The 19,045-nt window shown below is 31.0% G+C and overlaps 1 protein-coding gene across 1 annotated transcript; it reads left to right on the forward strand.

Moving 5' to 3' along the window:
• The first annotated feature begins 15,688 nt into the window (after nt 1–15,688).
• LOC120269182 lies at nt 15,689–16,459 on the forward strand. The gene has a single exon (XM_039276512.1). The coding sequence runs from the start codon at nt 15,789–15,791 to the stop codon at nt 16,395–16,397; it is 609 nt and encodes a 202-aa protein (XP_039132446.1). The 5' UTR covers nt 15,689–15,788; the 3' UTR covers nt 16,398–16,459.
• The last annotated feature ends 2,586 nt before the right edge of the window (nt 16,460–19,045 follow it).

Below are 19,045 nucleotides of genomic sequence, written 5' to 3' on the forward strand. Positions count from 1 at the left end.
TTAATAAATCGGATATGGCACATTGGTCGAATTATCTGTTCGGAGATGATCGTTGGGGTGAGATGTATTCGAACGTCGCGGAGTCGTTCAATGCTTGGATCAAGGAAGCTCGTCATTTACCGGTGACGAAAATGGTCGACTCCATAAGGTCTGCGAATGTTGATTTACACTTAACATTTAGTATTACCCTTTAAACATTCTCAATCTTTGTTTAATTACACTTTTCTGACTTTAAATATTAATCATTTCGTTTATTTAATTACAATAATGTTTAAACATGTTGACGAATTATTTAACCATCACTGTCTTTGTTTAACCTTATTTGCCGGGGTTCAAGTTGATGCGCATGTTATGTAACCCGGCGTGAGCAAGCGACCAAATGGGAGACCCTACTTATGCCCGGACATACATTCGAAGTTAGAGATCATTGTTGAGGACGACCGAAATCTTCGTGTTAGTCGTTGTGTCGATGATCGTTACGGGCTGATCGACCAATGCAAAGCAACTCTCGTGGATCTCGCCATCGAACTTGTTCATGTCGAAGGTGGCAAGTTTATGGTATCCCTTGCGAAAACATGCTTGCGCAGCAATAATGCGCATGCGACACCAACGTACATCGATTTATTAGCGGGTACTTCACCGTCGACAATTACAAACGGCATACAAGGAAGCTATATTCCCCATACCCGACGATGACGAGGCCTTGAGGGCGAAATCGTGAGCTTCGTTTGCGACGCTCGTGACTAGAAGGCGACCGGGCGGCCTGAGACGAAAAGAGGATCGAGTCGCAGGCGTTTGATGTCCGCGAGTTACATTGCGAGCTGCCGCCAGGATCCGGTCACAATCGACGATCTTGCAATGAAAGCGTCGCCGACTAGGCATTGTTAATAAACCGACGATGACGTGGAAACATTGTGTATTTACAACGAATTGAATGTATTTACACGGAGACATTGTTATTTTTAAACGGATACACTCGTAATTTGAAATATTTCAAATCGATGTTTTAAACGATATATGGTATATTTAAACAATGAAACGGAAATGTACACAACTACAACGTAAATTAAACAATGAAATGAAAGCTGAATGAAATTTAACCTCGCCTTTACAATTGAAACAAAACAAAATTTACATTGAGATATACAAGTCATGTTCTTCGAAAAACAAAAAAACAATGAATTGAATTGTGTATTGATGGGCAACTTTCCATATTTAGTTAAACAATGAGTGCATTTATTTAAACAGAGAAAGTGTTGTTTTTAAACGAGTACACCGTAATTTGAAATATTTAAAACTGATGTTTAAACGATATATACTATATTTAAACAATGAAAGTGAAATGTACACAATTACAACGTAAATTAAACAATGAAATAAAACCGAATGGAATTTAACCCGCTTTACAATTCAAAACAAACAAAATTTACATTAAGATATACAAGTCATGTTCTTCGAACACGAAAACAATGAATTGAATTTGTCCAGATTTACATTTGAAAACAAAATTGACGATCGGATATACAAGACATGTTATTCAAAAATGCAATTTAACCCGCCTGTGACGACCCCCCTTTGTCATGGACGCCGGCTACCCTCCCCTCCTTAAGTATGCGGGTAACATACCGTAACTCGAGGTAAGGAACGCCTGCTCTGCGGTAGCCGTAACTTCTCACCCCTACGATGATTGCTCGATAAACCGCATGACGATGAGCGGCGCAATCGACGCTTCCTTGTTTTTTGGCGTGGGGTTTTCGTGTCGTGCACGAGCGGGTACTTTGCGTCGCCGACTCGCTTAACTCCATATCGACACAAAGGTCGAATAGATTCCACTGTCGAGATATGCAAGTCGAGATTAGAATACCGATTTAAATACCAAACGGATATTAATCGGACATAATTAAAGAACTTACCATGTCCAACGCTGTCCCTTATCGCACTCGGACATGAAGAATAATGCTCAGTATTCTTGTTTATCATTGTCCGGGGACGACGACATGGAAGTGGCCATTCATGATTATCGGGAGGATGACAATTTGAACTTCATGCGAGTTGCGACGACGATCCCCGATCATAGCCATAATTGTGTCATGTGCGTCGTCCCCGCTTTGACATAAACAGCATGAAGCGGTCCGATGATGGAGGCGCTTCTTGTAAGGATATGGCTCTTTGCTCAGCGACTTTTGTATTATGCATCTGAAAGCGTCCCATCACATCATCGATGACCATCTCCTTCCCTTCAAGCGTGTATAACCTCGTCGGCGTGTAGGTCGATGACGTCATTCTTCCACACGACGGTCTTTGAGGTTAAACGATAACGAGATATTAGAAGACCATATTGTAAATATTTAAATGATATTATCAATTGTTACATGATATTATATATAATTAAAGCGGTAAGGTGAAAACTTAAATGATAACATAATGGTATTAAACACTATTAGGTAATAGTTAAACACTATAAGAAACCCTTTAAACAATATCATAAAAAAACATTACACTTACCGTCCATAGAGCGGTTGAGGAAGATCCTCATCAACTCCTCGCTCGTATTTGTTAAAGACGACTCGAGGCCAACCCATTTCTTCTTCTTCGAATAAAAAGCTTTCCGAGCAGTCCGGTCCAATTTTTTTGATTGGCCTTGATCATCTCTCTCGTTGCTCGGTCGGGGTCTTCATCAGCATCTTTCTTCGATGCGGGGACGACGGCGACAGCATCAACCGCAGACACTTCCTTACATGGTTCTTGTTGTGGTGGGATTGTGTCCTGCTTGGCTGCGGTACTGTCGGCCACGGCCACGGCAACGGATTCGACGATCTTCTCAACCGTGGCCATGACAACAGCATCATTGGGAGCCGGTTCCACCGGGTCGACGATTTCATCGAAAAAGAGTCAACGACCTTCTCAACCGCGGCAACGGCCACATCATCTACGATGTCCTCCACCGTCGTGGCCATGTCATCAGCGGCGACAGACTCGATGAATGACATCGGACCGATGGTGTTGCTATTGTTTCATCGTCAGCCGGCGGTGGAGACAGAGGCAGTATTGTTCTCCTCTTTTTCGCAAGTCTCTTCGAATGTGGCCGCCTTGGAATGACCTTCCCGATGATGTCGTCGTCGTCAAATTCCGACGCCTCGTTCGTCCCGGGGTTACCCTACGGAAAACCCCCCACTTCCTCTCAAATCGCCGAGATGGCTGCAGCCACGACTCCCCATGCAAGGGCATTTTCGTCCAAAAAATTTGAAACTCACTCCGTTCACATCCGTCACAGGGTTTGGGGGTTTGAAAAACATAGACTTTAAAAGGAGGGGGTTTTTGGGGATTGCAAAACTAACGGGGTGTTTTTGGCAATTTTACAAACTTAAAGGGTTTTTTTGGCAATTTCCACTTTAAATAATTTAGTTGTTGAAATATCATTATGATCATTAAAATGTTTGACATAATTCATATTTTATTTTTTTTAAATAAGGTGGATAAACCACTAATTTATTAAGAAGAGTAATTCATATTTCATTTTAATTTATGATTATCATTATTATTAATTAATTAGACCAAACACCTTGGGAAATGCTTTCACTATGAATCATAGGGCACAATTTATCGGTTGTGAATGACAAACCTACCAATAACCTGATATGATTATCTATAGTGATGTGTGAATGATCTTTCTATATATTGATGCCTTTTCGAACACATGTAGTACTCGAGAAAATGAAATTATCAATTTTTTTTTTGTCTTTAACCAATCTGCTTCAGTGATTAAATCTTACCGATGATTATTTAAGATATTGAATGACGTTGAAAATTTTATTAAAATAATATTATAATGTTTTTATATTTAATTTTAATTTTTAATAGAATATTAAAGGGCCTAATAAAACATTTTTCATACCATTCAAAATAACTTATTATTATTTAAGTAGATAAATTACTAATTTTTTTAAAAAAAGTAAGTATACCTAAGGTTGGCAAAACGGGTTGGTGTGTCGTGTTTGTGCCATGTTGACCTGAGATTCTGACATGTTTATCCATGACACGAACAATTAAATGGGTTATTTTTCATAACACGAACACGACACGGTTTTTAGCCGGGTTGACACGACACGACACATTTAATCTTTGAGAGTACATTTAATTATCTATTGACGTCTAAAAGAAATATTTAATTATTCACATATTGTACACACAACTGATATATTAATATAGAATTATCAAAAACACCTAAATATATCTTAACAACCTAACCAGAGTTGCTGCAAGTTTTTAAAAAAATTATTTCAAAATTCAAAGCTTCCACTTTGTCACTTTGTTGATTATTTGGGGATTATCATCAAGATAACATGTCTATAGGCTGGCAACTAGGGAACCTTGTGAATGCAGCAGCTTGATGCTTTAATAAAGCTGAGAAGTGAGAACCATGTGAAGAGTTATCACTTTGCCACTTTGTTGATTGTTCCTGTTTCAAAAAAAGAGTATGTACTTCATTTAAAAAAAAGAATAGGTAAAAATATAAAAAAGAATAAGAAAAATAGAGTGAAAACAAACACACTAGTTGAGCATAATATACCAACCTCCCAATCTCCCATCATTCAAAATCACCCAACACAAATAGTTTGGCGGCCACATTGTCTTCTGCAACCTATTTCAACATTATCTTCAAACAAGGAACAAGTTACAAAAGATAAACATGAGCAAGGAACAAGTTACAAAAGATAAACAGGAGCAATGACAAGGATATGCAGATTTTCAAAAAAGTTGATGCCCATGAGCATAAACATCAATAAAAGTATTAGTAAAAGAGAATATATTTGATCTATTATTATTGTAAAAGAGAATAAATAGATGGAAAAAAAATCCCCCAACGCGGTTAATCGGAGATGGGGATGGGAAAAAAAAAAATTCCCCCTGCACAGGTTCAGAGACAAGGTCTGAAATGGGTTTGGCAAGTCAGTGTTGGGGTCGGGAAATTCATCTCTGGTGAATCCCTCCCCTGTTGACATTCCTGCATCGATTTGATTTTTTGTTTTTGATCTTTCTCTCTTTACTTTTCGATATAGATCACACATTTATATTGCATTGAATGTTACTATATCACAAGATTTTTTTCATTTTAGACTTACATTATTATATTATTTTTGTTATTATATATTTTTTAATTGCATATAGTTAGCATCCTATAATTCTCATATGTTAGGGTTTTTGTTTTGCTTATTAATGCGCTGAATTTCTTATAGAAAATATATGAAATTGTAGATTTAATGAGTTTATGCTACACCCATTGCAAAACCTCATTATTATTATTATTATTATTATTATTATTATTATTATTATTATTATTTATTTGTTTATATGCTAGTTTGTGTTTTTTCAAATATAATTTTATGTTATGTTTTTTGTTTTTCAATTCATCCTTTGAAGTATTTATAACAGTAATTCAGTATAAAAATGGAAAGGAAAATAATAATAAAAGTAATAATTTCAATATTTATAAAAAAACTACTTAAATTATGAATTTATTTAAAAAATTGATAATGCATATGTTTAAAATAAAGGTATAATTGATAAATATCATTATTATATATTCTTTAATTTTTATTTCCCTCCTTAACCAAATAAAATTTATTAAATAACACTGTTTTCTTTCATTCTAAAACATTTGAGATTTGACTATCTAAACAAACAAAGGTTCAACTTTTTCTTTCCTTTCTCTTACTTTCCTTTTTATTTATTTATTTTAATCTTTAAGTTTCTTTATTTTTTTTCCTAGTTTTGCATCCTAATACTATGTAAAAGACAAAAAATTATGTGATTATCATGCTTATGGGTGAAGGGTAATTGGGTAAATTTCACCGACATCTAATTACTTAAATGCTACTCATTAAACATAAAGTAGGTAAAGTAATATATAATTCTACTTCTCATTTCTCATGTCTATTCTGAAGCCATAATTATATAATATTTTTTACCTACTTATGAAGATATTACATTGTTGGGTCAATATCAAATTAATCAACATCAAACTCATTATATATATATATATATATAACTTAAATATAATCTGTCTTGGTGCAGTTAAATATAGTTTTGAAAATCTCCCTTAAAATCAGTCTTTATGTTAAATAAATTAATTATTGAAATATTATTATGGTCATTAAAATATTTGACATGATTCATATCTCATATTATTATTATTTTTAATTAATTAAACCAAACGCCACTGGAAATGCTTTAAGTATGACAAATAGACCAAAATTTATCGGTTGTGCATGACAATCATGGGTTTATTTTTTCAATATTATTTCAAATTGATGGAATTATTTGAGATATAGGTTGTTTTTTTTTTATTTTTCACGTACTAGCTCAAAAGATTCAAATTTCTATGGCATAGACAATTCCCATCGGTAATTATTTAAGATATTGAAAGACATTGAAAGTTTTTGTTAAAATAATATTATAGTGTTTTTGTCTTTAATTTTAATTTTTAATGTAATGTTTAAGGGTCCAATAATACAAATTTTTATTCAACTCAAAATAATTTTTTTTATAAAATAGATAAATCATAAAAAACCTAGTTTAATAGAAAATGATAAGAAGAGAGCGTAAAAATACATACAGAAGAAATCTATTAGAAATGGAAAAAAAATATGATAGTAGAAATAGTGATAAACAAGTAAGTTGATTCTCAAAAAAATGAAAATTTTTAATAAAAATGATATGTGAATTGATTCTTAAATTGATTCTAATTTTTTTCTCACTTAAAAAGAACATTAACAATAAAATGTTCCTATTTTTACTTTTGGTCAAGAGCTTGAATTTTAAAACAGTGAGATATTTGAAACATAATATTTGGTATTATAAAATTGTTAGATTTTTATTAACCTTTATAACTATTATATGTTTAAATTCAAAATTTATATGAGGTAAATTTTTATTCAATTACTAAACAAATCTTATCATTTATTTTATAACATAGTTTTTTTCTTAAAAATAAAAAATAATACAGTACATAATAATATAGTTTTTATAAGCACCATTTTTTATTCGATTTGATTTTATCCTCTCATATGTGATTTAACTAAACAATTGAGCATATAAAAGGAGTTTGTTAAAGTATATTTTATAATAAAAAAAAATATATTCAACAGTACATAAGTATCTAATGGTGTGTACCAGAAAATATCATCCATATCAATTAAAACTATTTGTTACTTGCAAAACATTAATTTGAATATTCTTCTATATATAATGTTAAGTCTGATAAGGTGGATTGACATTATATGACAAGCCAAGGTGTGACATGGTAAGAGGATGGTGATGTGGCATGTGATGACTCATCAAAGAAAAATGTGACTATGATAATGATGATGTGGCGAAATATTAATGAAGCTTCAAGGATTATGAAGATCGAGGTGGAGAATTTATTTAGTACATATTTCTCTCAATAGAAACATGTGATGATCAAATATTTTAGAAAAATGCATTAAGACTAAAGGATCTCTTTAAGTTTTATTTTAGGTATAATTGTCTATCATTGGTAAGATCCGGGACGACAATTCATATATTTTATAGAACTTCTTTTTAGAAAAATCTATTTGAAGAGAGAGAAATATTCTATCATTGGCAAGTATTTAAGATCATGAAGATTGCATGAAGCTGTTAGACACAAGTTAAACTTGGTATGAAGCTATTAGAAGACATAAGATCTAGTTTGGTGTGAAGCTATTTGAAGACACAAACTAAATAAGGTAAGAAGACATGCCAAGGAGATTATCAAGACCATATTTAGCAAACTCAATTTCAAAGAAGATCCAAGAGCTATCTATGGCCGGAACTATTCATGGAGACTAGTCATGTGAGGAGATTGATTGAAAATTGCATGAGATATGATTAGAGATTTGGAGATCCAAGCATAGATGATTGAAGATCATGCTTGAAGATATTGAAGACTAAACTTGGATGAAGATGAGATCAAGTTTAGTAACAATATTTCCATGAGTCAAACGAAGATCATTTGGGAAGACCAAACTTGGGCCAAGTTTGGAAAGAAGATCGGGAGATCTTCGGTGGCTATCTTTGGTGAGATAGTCGTGTGTGCCTTTGTGGGCACGCCCCTCGAGAGAGGGAGTCCTTCTTAAGTGACATGAGGAAGAAGTAGCTGCAGGCAGGAGGAGCTTGAGTCGAGTCAACTGCTATGAGGCCGACTGAAGGAGCCGGGAGGTTGAAGGTTGCAGATTCGGGTGCATCTGGCTAGAACTCAGTCATGTTCAAAAAGGTGGGTCATGTTGCAACTTGGTGTTGTAACATCTAACTTTGGAAGGTGTCCAAGTTAGGAAGTCGCGGAGAATTCTAAAAGAGGTAACTGTATTAGACGTCGGTGCGTCTATATAAGAGATCCAGCTTGAAGATTTAGGATGAGCCAACCAGTGAGAGACTCTTCGGTGAGAGTTGAGTGTGTGGCCGTCGGGAAATCTTGAGAGGATATTTTTTGTATTGAGAGAATGAGTGAGTGTTGTACTCCTTGTTCTTATACCTCTTTTAGTGGATTGTTTCTCCGGGCCTGGCCCCCACATGTAGGCAAGATTGTGCCGAACTGAGTTACCAATTTGCTTGTCTCCTTTCTCTTGTTTTGATTGTGTGTATGTTTAATCTTTGAGTGAGTTTTTGAGTGAATTTAGCACATCACACCTCCACCGGAACCATCATATAAATTAATGTATAAGTAAATATTTATGATTTAATTATTAACTTTGTTTTATAAAATAATTGAAACACAACCATTTCTTTAAATAAAATTCTTTTCCATTCAATTTTTTTATGATTATTTCTTCATAAATAAATAAAAAATGAATATATAAAATGTACAAACTATATAAATAGTTAAAATTTTCTTCTTCTTTTTTTCAATTATTTATTTTTTTCAAGTCTCATATAAAACTCTAAAAGTAAATGAAGTTTAAATGGATTTTAATTAGATGGAATAAGTTGATTTACAAGGGGACAAGTTTTTTTAATTTTGAATTTAAATTGGAAAAACTTCAAAAATAAACCAACAGTCACATCCTAATAAAACACGATTTTATTTGATTTATGAAATTTTAAAAAAAAATTAGTAAAATTTTGGGAGAGTTTAATAAACTTAATATATAAGTAAATTTTAATTTAATTAATGCTAATTAAAATAAATATTTATGACTAAAGTTATATATTTTTCTAGCTAGTGAAAGATGTTTATTATTATTATTATTATTATTATTATTATTATTATTTATTTATTTATTTATTTATTTATTTATTTAGTTTGCAATCGAAAAATGCATTTATTATGAACCATACAGTATAATAATTTATTGATTGGCATACCAAGCAACTCATGTGATTATTATTTATGTTATAGTAATATGTGAATGATCTTTCTATATATTAATTCCTTTTCAAATACAAGCAATATCATATAAAAAAAACTTGATAATCATGGGTTTGGTTTTTCAATATTATTTTAATTTCATTGAATTATTTGAGATATTGGAGGACATTGAAAACTTTGTTAGGAAAATAGCATCTCTTTAATTTGGTGGGTTTAATTCTTTTCTTCAATTGAAAATGAAAACTTCTATTAAAAAACAATGATTCTGAGTAAAATCATATTTGAAATATAGGTTAGTATTTATTATTTTAAAATTATTAGATTTTTAAACCTCAGTTCATATAATAGGTTTATATTCAAAATTTACGTGTTAATTATTAAACTATTCTTATTAGTTATTTTTGGTTAGAATTAAAGAAAAAGCTACAATAAAAATTAAAATTATATAGAGAATTTGTTTAAATAAATTTGAAAAGAAATGCACACAATGCATATGCAAAACGAGAAAATATAAACAGTAGTAACTAAATTATTTATCATTAAATCAATTTGAATATTCAACTACATGTATATAATTAAAAATTCATGATTTTATTATTATAATAATATATAAAAATTCTAGGTTGGCAGTGGGTTTCTGACATATTCATTTATTTTTATTTTTAAGAATTTTTCCAAAATAATTAGAACAAAAGATTTTTTTTAAAAAAAATTTCTTTTCAATTGAAGTTGTTCACTAATAAAATTTTTATGAAAATTACTCCATAAATTAAAAAAAGGTTTTTATAAATTTAAAACAATATAAACATTTAAACTTTTTTATTCTCTCTTTTGTTGAATATTTTTTTAATTTTTTAATATATTTATATATTTTTACCAGGTGGATAAACTACCATTAGAACAGTGGCACCTCACGTAGGACGTGATTCGAACCCAGGTTTAGCTCATGAGCATGAACATGATGCCAATAGCCTAAGAATGCTATTGCTTTCAATCCCATATTAAATAACTCTTTTCGATGAAAACTATTAACATATCTAGTTTTCAAAAGTCATATGGATATTTATTACAAAAACATATAAATCTAATTAAAAATATTCAATTATTAATACCATATCTAATTTAAACAAACATTGATTAACAATTTGTTTTTTCCTTCAAATTATTTAACTAAGGTAATGAATATTATATATTATATGGTACATATAGTATAATTAAAAAATACATAATAATCCTAAAATAATATTTAAAAATACTTTCATTAATCTATATTTACCCGAATGACTAATAGCTATACTTCAAACAATATACAAACTGTTGGTATATTTTTCCCTCACAAAATAAAAGTATTCTTTTCATAATTATAATTGTTATGAAATATCTAATAGAACATTTAATGCAAACAAATAAATGGAATTAAGGTTTTCTCATTGCTAATATCACATTTAATACAAATACTTAAATGCAATAGGAAAAATTTTTAAAAATTTTTTTTTAAGAATCTTTCTTAAAACTCTCATGAATCAAATTATACATTTACTTTAATAGTATGTATAAATATAGATGATATATCATATAATAACAAGCAAAATAATATTAGAAGAAAAAGTTGAAAAAGTATATAAGCAACATAATAATACATCATAAAAATTTTAAAACCAAACTAAATTTCAACTATAGAAAAAATAATGAAATCACAGGATTGAGCCAATTGTAAAAGGTGTTAATGTAGGGTATTCAAAAAGTCATGAGTTCAAGTCCTTGCTTGATGTGGTAGTGATAATGGTTGTGGGTTCAAGTTTGTAACTTGAACAAGTGTTGCCAGGGGGTGCACAGGCTCGATGTTTAATTTTCGGCCATTGCTCATACACACATGTGGAATTTGTAAATTAAAAAAAAACATGTATTTAATATTGCTTTCTCAAAATTCCTATATTGAAATATTTTCGCAATGTGTTGGAAATGCTCGAAAGCATTTGTTAAGTCTGATGACGTGGATTGGCATTATATGACAAGCCAAAAGGTGACATGGCATGAGAATGATGACGTGGCTAGAAATGACTCATCAAAAGAAAAGGTGATTAAGATGATGATGTGGCAAAAGATAAGTTCATGACATGTGATGAAGATCAAGGTGGAGATTTTATTTAATAGATATTCCTCTCAATACAATCATGTGATGATAAACAATTTTTGGAAAGTGCATTAAGACAATAGGATCTTTTCAAGAAAGGTAAGTTTTATTTTAGGTATGATTGTCTATCCTTGGTAAGATCCGGGATGACAATTCATATCTTTAATAGAACTTCTTTTTAGAAAGATCTATTTAAAGAGAGAGGAATATTCTATCATTGGCAAGAATTCAAGATCATGAAGATTGTTTGAAGCTATTAGAAGACACAAGTTAAACTTGGTATGAAGCTATTAGAAGACACAAGGTTTAGTTTGGTGTGAAGCTAATTGAAGACACAAACTAAATAAGATAAAGACATGCCAAGGAGATTATCAAGACGATATTTAGCATCATTAATTGAAGAAAGATCTAAGAGCTATCTATGGGCGGAACTATTCATTGAGACTAATCATGTGTGGAGATTGATTGAAGATTGCATAAGATATGATTAGAGATTTAGAGATTCAAGCATGGATGATTGGAGATCATGCTTGAAGATATTGAATGCTAAACTTGGATGAAGATGAGATCAAGTTTAGTAACAATATTTCATGAGTCAAACGAAGATCATTTGGGAATACCAAACTTGGGCCAAGTTTGGAAAGAAGATCGGGAGATCTTTGGTGACCATCTTTGGTGAGATGGTCGCGTGTGTCTTGGTGGGCACGTCCCTCGAGAGAGGGAGATCTACTGAAGTGACTTGAGGAAGGAAACAACTGCAGGCAGGAGAAGCTCAGGTCAAGTCAACTGCTACGAGGCGGACTGAAGGAACCGAGAGGTTGAAGGTCGCAGATTCGGGTGCATCTAGCTAGAACTCAGTCATATTCTGTAAGGTGGGCCATGTTGCAACTAGGTGTTGCAATAGCTAACTTTGGAAGGTGTCCAAGTTAGGAAGCCGCGGAGAATTCTAAAAGAGGTAACTTTGTGGACGTCGGTGCGTCTATATAAGAGATCCAGCTCGAACATTTAGGATGAGCCAAATAGTGAGACTCTTCGGTGAGAGTTGAGAGTGTGGCCGTCAGGCAATCTTGAGAGGATATTCATTTTTATTTTTTATATTATAAATAATTATTAATAGGGTGGAGAAATTATACTGAATTTCTATTAAATATTAATAAATATGTGCTTAATCGCAATAAATAAAACATGAGTTACATTAATAACAAAAAATATTTAAAAATTAATGCCGAATTTAAATTGGATTTAAGGAAAAAAAACCTCAAAGGAGAATCCTCTTATTTATACATTATTTATTTTCTAATGACTATCATTTCATTAATATTAAGAAAGAATATATATATATATATATATAGTGTTTTTCTCATCGTTATAAAGGAAGAATTTTTGGGTTTTTAGTATTTGATATTAATATTAGTATTTTTTTAATAATAAAATCAAAAGAATATATATATAAATTATGCAACCTACATGCCTAAGGAGTAAAGGGCAATTTGGTAAATTTCACCCACACCAAATGACCTACACGCTATAAAAGTATGATTTCCATAAAGTAGGTAAAGTAATATATAATAGAATTTTACTTCTCAAATCTCATGTTTATTTTGACAAGTGATAATAATCATATAATTTTTTTACCGACTTGGGAAACTATTTAACTGTTATGTCAAAATCAAATTAGTCAATATCATGATCATTTATTTATTATATATATATAACCTAAATATAATCTGTCTTGGTGCAGTTAAATATAGTTTTGAAAATCTCCCTTAAAATAATTTTTATTAAACACTGTTTCATGTTACGCAAGTTATTGAAAGAAGATTTTAAAAAATAGCATGAAAAAACCTCTAGGTATGAGACAAAGAAAGACAAGGACTTAAAGTGAATATTCAATAATAATTTCTCATAAAAAGAGGATGAATGTGTAATTTTAATTTTTGTTTTTAATAAAATTATTGAAAAAATTCCCTTTCAACAGTGAAGTCAAAATAATTAAGAATGAGAAGAGGTAGTAAGTCAATCTCATTGGATATTGTTTAAATGCTTGGAGATAGAGTGTGGACTAATTGTATCATTGCTTCCCAATTATATGAAAAAGACTTATATTATTTCTAATTAATCATATTTAATTATAAAAGAAATGTTTTTTATTTTACATATATGTATAGATTTTTTATTCAAAGTTCATAACTTTTTTTTTTTGTTGCGAAACTTATTTTTAAATTTTTTTTCAATTAAAAAAGATCCAAAAATTAATGTAATTTGCCTTTTATATCATTAAACATATGCTATTCATCATACTAAAAGGAAAGCATTAAAGTACATTTAAAAAAAAAATATAATTTTAATTTGTTAAAAAAGTCAAAAATTATGTTTTTTTAATAAAATCTTATTTGACATTGGGTTTTTTTTTTTAAGAGAAAATTTTTTATATCATCCCTCAAAATTTCTCACTTGATCAAAAAATCCTTTCTTTTTATGACAGTTTACTTTTAAGTCCTTTTGTCAGCAAAATACCTAGTATTGACCGAAATCCCACTCAGCTTCTTTAAACAAGAACTAAAATATTAAATATAAAAAACAAATGTTAAACGAAAAGGAAAAGGTAATATATTAAGTGAAAACTTATGTGGTTACACGTAAACATGTAATATTAAACAAAAAATATACTTAACAAGCATAAGTATATTTTGTAAGCTAGGCAAAATTAGATTTTTAGATAAAATAAACTGACTGAAAAAAAATAAACTTAATAAAAAAAAAATTGCAGAGGATTTTGAAATGTCAAAGGGATTATAAAAAATATTTGAAAAGTTACAAAAACTAATAAATAATTTTTTTTAAGTAGACGGTACTTTGATAAGATGACTGCTATGATTACTGTGTTAATAATAATAATAATAATAATAATAATAATAATAATAAGTTAGAGGTAGTTTTTATTTTGACTTTTCATTATTTTTTTTTTCAAGCCCTTTATAAAACTTTATATTAAATGATATTGGTAGAATCACGTAAAGAGTGAGCACTTGGTTGATTCTTCAACAGTTGCGTAAATATAGGGACAAAAATTGTGCTCTTTAAAACTCCTCAAAATGTAAAGCTTGTTGTATGACTTAATTAAAAAGTCTCTTGAATACATTAACTCAAGCCAACCACCAAAATTGCCGCCTTTTGATGTACTTTGGTGCATTGCATGCATATGCATGCTTGCATTGTTTGAAATACCCCTCCTTTAATTACACTCACATCCAACAACATCTAACCATCTAAGTCCCTCCTCCTCCACTCATCCCTCTTTTCTCTTAACTCCAAAAATCAAAATCAATTATTATTATTATATAATAATTATTTTCTTCTTTGTATCATTCACATATATATATATATATATACACACCTACTATTCATTGTAGACTTGTAGTATGGAGATGGTTCATGATAACAATTTATATTCACTTGCCATCTAAATTTCACATCTGTCTGGGTTGGGAAAAGTTGGAACAAAGATGCCAATAGATACAAGTCCAAATGACAGAGACTCTGGTCATTTCTAATTGTTTCCACTTTCCACATTCAAGTATGTATCAACCCTCTTATAAGACATTGTGTTTCTATAAAATTAGTAGGTCAAAGACTTTAAATGAAAATAACTTATTTCAACAAATACTATTTAATACATTAAATTGTTACTTGAAAGGTGAACGGGGAGATCCAAAATCAAAATTTTAAATTAACAGTGTAAATAATGTAAAAATAGTGTAGTGTAGTATTGATGTTTCTTCATTGTTCATTGAGTCATTTGTGGGATGATATCGTTTTTTTTGTCCTCAAGGATTGCATGGTAGAGAAATTTATTTACTTAATTTAATTTTTGAAAACTTTCTTGATATGCACTTGGTACGACTCTAATCATCCCTATAACTCCAGGTCAAATTAATAAATCTAGTAATCAAATCACCTTAGTTGGTGCATCACCTTCCATAGAGTCCTTCCACAATCCCTGGTGAGCCTGACTTTTAACTTACTTGAGTAAAATTTAATTAATTAAATTAATTAATAAATTAATTAAAAAAAAACTTAGAAAGAAACTTTTTTATTTCATTATTTTTTTTTATTTGCAATTATTATATTTCCATTAATTTGTATATATATATAATTAATAATTTTCATCGCCACAAGTTAGAGTTCGTTGGGCGCTAAGCATCATTTAAAGCAAAGACCAATCCACAAATCCCCCTCGTCTCGTCAACCACTCTCTCTCCCTCTCAATTCCTCAAACCCTAGTCCATGACGACGGCCTCCGGCGACTCCCACCATCGGCCATCCCTCCTCCGCCGCCACCGCTGCCTCCTCATCTCCCTCGTCGTCATCGTCCTCCTGATCGTCCTAATCCTCATCCTCTACTTCACCCTCTTCCGATTCCACGATCCAACCACCGAACTCATCTCCGCCCGCGTCGACGGCGTCTCTCCGAGCATCAGCATCCCGGCGATCCGGATCAGTCTCAATCTCTCCCTCTTCCTCCAGATCCGCGTCCACAACCCCAACCCCGCCTCCTTCACCCACTCCGCCGGCACCGCCCTCTTATTCTACAACGGCGTCCAGGTCGGCGATGCCCTGGTGGAACCCGGCCGGATCCCGTCCAAGGGATCGGAGATTCTCAGCTGCGAACTGACCGTGCAAGCCGACAAGATCGCCGGCGACTTGACGAAGCTTCTGAGTGATGTGGTGGCCGGCGAGGTAGGGTTCGATTCGAGCACTAGGGTTCCGGGGAGGGTGAAATTTCTAGGGCTTTTTAAGCACCACGCTGTCGCGTTATCAGAGTGCCACGTGATCATTGGGTTCCCTAATATCAAGGTCAAGAGCCAGGCATGCACTCAGCACACCAAGCTCTGATCTTTTTAATTATTTCACATAAATATTTTTATATATTTTTATTTTTTTATTTTTAGTTTGGGTGGGATGGTGGGGGTTTGAGGAGGGAATATATGGATTTTTGTATTTATGTGATATTTGGGTATTACATGCACGTAGTTGTATATATGTATCTATATATCATATAAAATTCATGTCTAATGTATTGTTTGTTGATCCGTTAAATTATTCTTTTGTTGATTCTTGGTTGGTTTGTAGATATATATTTTATACATATATAAATTAATATATAAATCAGTCCATAAATAAAAAATCTATAGATATTAATTATCAGCTATTAAATTTTAATTAAACAACTAACATTGATGACCAATAATTACTACAACAATATATACAGTAATTACTGTTTGGAATAGTTTAATAAAAAAACAATAATATTATTTATCAATATCTCTATTGACTGATAATTAGACGTCTATAGATAAAAAAATCTATGGACGTGCATAAAAGTAATTAGTGATTGTATTTTTTTAAAGATGGTGTATGACTCAAGCATATGCCCCAATTGTGATTTTACATCATCATTTTAATTTGGAAACATGCATTGTTCACTATGGTAATCTAATCAATTTAAAGTTGATAATCTTATCTAAGTATAAATTATTTTAGTGACGATCACTAGATTATATATGTATATATTTTTATAATTTGTGTGTTTGGATAGATCGTTTACAACAAACCTAAACACCTTTAATTATTTCTCTGAATATTATAATATAATTACACTATATGTGAGGATTATGACAGTGGACTCAGGGTCATAAACATGGTTGTTAAAAGTCTTTTTTTTGAGCTTGGTGGATGTCCCACGTTACATTGAAGTCATCATCATTGTTTACTAATCAAGTATACAAGTCTTGGCTTAATAAAGTTTTAGTGGATTGACTCTCTAATTCATACTGCCTGATTTCATAATCAAGGTATTCTTTGGTTCTGATTTATCATAGCTTAATATGTATCATTAATTTTTTCCTAAGGATATATATCAGGCTATGATAGATCAGAAACAGGGAATACCTTGATTTTTTTTTTTAAATGTTCATTTGTTCGGAAAGTGACACATTTTTTATTTTAGTATTTTTTTTAATTTTGAATTAAGCTTATTTTACTTCAGCATATTTTTCACCAAATTGAGAGAAGTAAAATTTTATATAAAGCCACTTCTTTTAACATTCTCTAACTACAGTATATTTTTTTATTTTTTTAAAAAATAAACACATGTTAGAAGTGATATTAAGGGTAAATTTTTTAGTAAGTCGATTAAAACTTTGAGCTCATTTTTCAGCTTTTGATCATCTTTGAGCTTTAATTTATGATTAATTTGGTCACTGATCTTTTAATTTCATTTCGACGATAAGTAAATCAGAGATTTCAACCTCCATATAGAATGTTGTGGCTCTTTTTCGATGGGGTGGACGTCCTAATAGACTTTAATAATGTGTCGATGGGAGAGTAAAACTAGATTTTTTAGGCAGTAGTATAATTAATTGGGGGTTGAAATCCTTAGTTTATTACCAGTTGAAATCAAATTAAAAGTGAATGACTAAATTGATACAAATTAAAGTTCAGTGATCAAAATGAAAATAAACCAAAGTTTAGTGTAATACTAAAAAATTTACCCGTGGTATTAACTTTTATCCATTTCGGATGAATGTCACTCTCCATCACTTTTTGTTAAGCGAACAACACCCTCAGAACACCCTAATTATTCACAAATGTCCTTGAGTAGAGATGCCATGAAAAGTTATCCAGTTAAATTGAATTTTGCCACACCCTTTCCCTCCTCATACACGCTTGCAAAAAAACCTATGGATAATGCACTGAGTTTTTAGGCAAATTAAAAAATAAATAAATAAAAAAAACACACACACACACACACACACACAAAATGATGAACAAAGAATCAATAGTATGGCAGAGGCAAACAAGAGAAAGCATAACAAAATAAAGAAGATTGCTCGTTGACTCATGAGGAACTTGACATATAGATTCATATATAAAATCATACAAGGACTGTTTATGGCACCTAAGAAGTTTCCCCAAAAGTGTGGGCTAATTGTTATGTTTGTTGGAAAATAACTCTCAATTATAGCATGCAATTAATTTAATTAAATAGTAAGTTTTATAAATAAGATGTTCAAAACTTGGGATTAGGTGTGTTAAATATTGCACCCTTTGTGCAAAGCTTGTGGTTGTTAGGGTATGGTATGTAAAACACATCTCAATATAAATTTAAAAGACTTATTTTAGAGGCCGCGGCATATTAATTAAGTGATTTTTTTTTTGGCCTATTTTCTGATGTGAGACTATTTAAAAAAAAAAAGATCTTTTTAATTAGGTTTGATTATAAAAACAAAATTGGTTCTGCCTAGTTTCAACAATATTTAGTTGAAAAAGCAACTGATTAGTGACATGAAAAAACTAAAATGGTAATTAAAAAATTAATTAATTAATTAGTCAGAAAAAAAAAACTCAATAATCTAAAATCAATTGAAATACATGCGCATTGACGTCTCAATCTTTAATGAAAGAAGAAACTGTTATACTAACTCATAATTTTTGATACAATGAATTATTATTATTATTATTATTATTATTATTATTATTAT

Source organism: Dioscorea cayenensis, chromosome 9 (assembly GCF_009730915.1).
Source record: "Dioscorea cayenensis subsp. rotundata cultivar TDr96_F1 chromosome 9, TDr96_F1_v2_PseudoChromosome.rev07_lg8_w22 25.fasta, whole genome shotgun sequence".
NCBI classification, from domain to species: domain Eukaryota; kingdom Viridiplantae; phylum Streptophyta; class Magnoliopsida; order Dioscoreales; family Dioscoreaceae; genus Dioscorea; species Dioscorea cayenensis.

Coding starts and splice junctions, on each gene's coding strand:
- LOC120269182 (XM_039276512.1), top strand. CDS start 15,789: ATGACGACGGCCTCCGGCGACTCCCACCATCGGCCATCCCTCCTCCGC.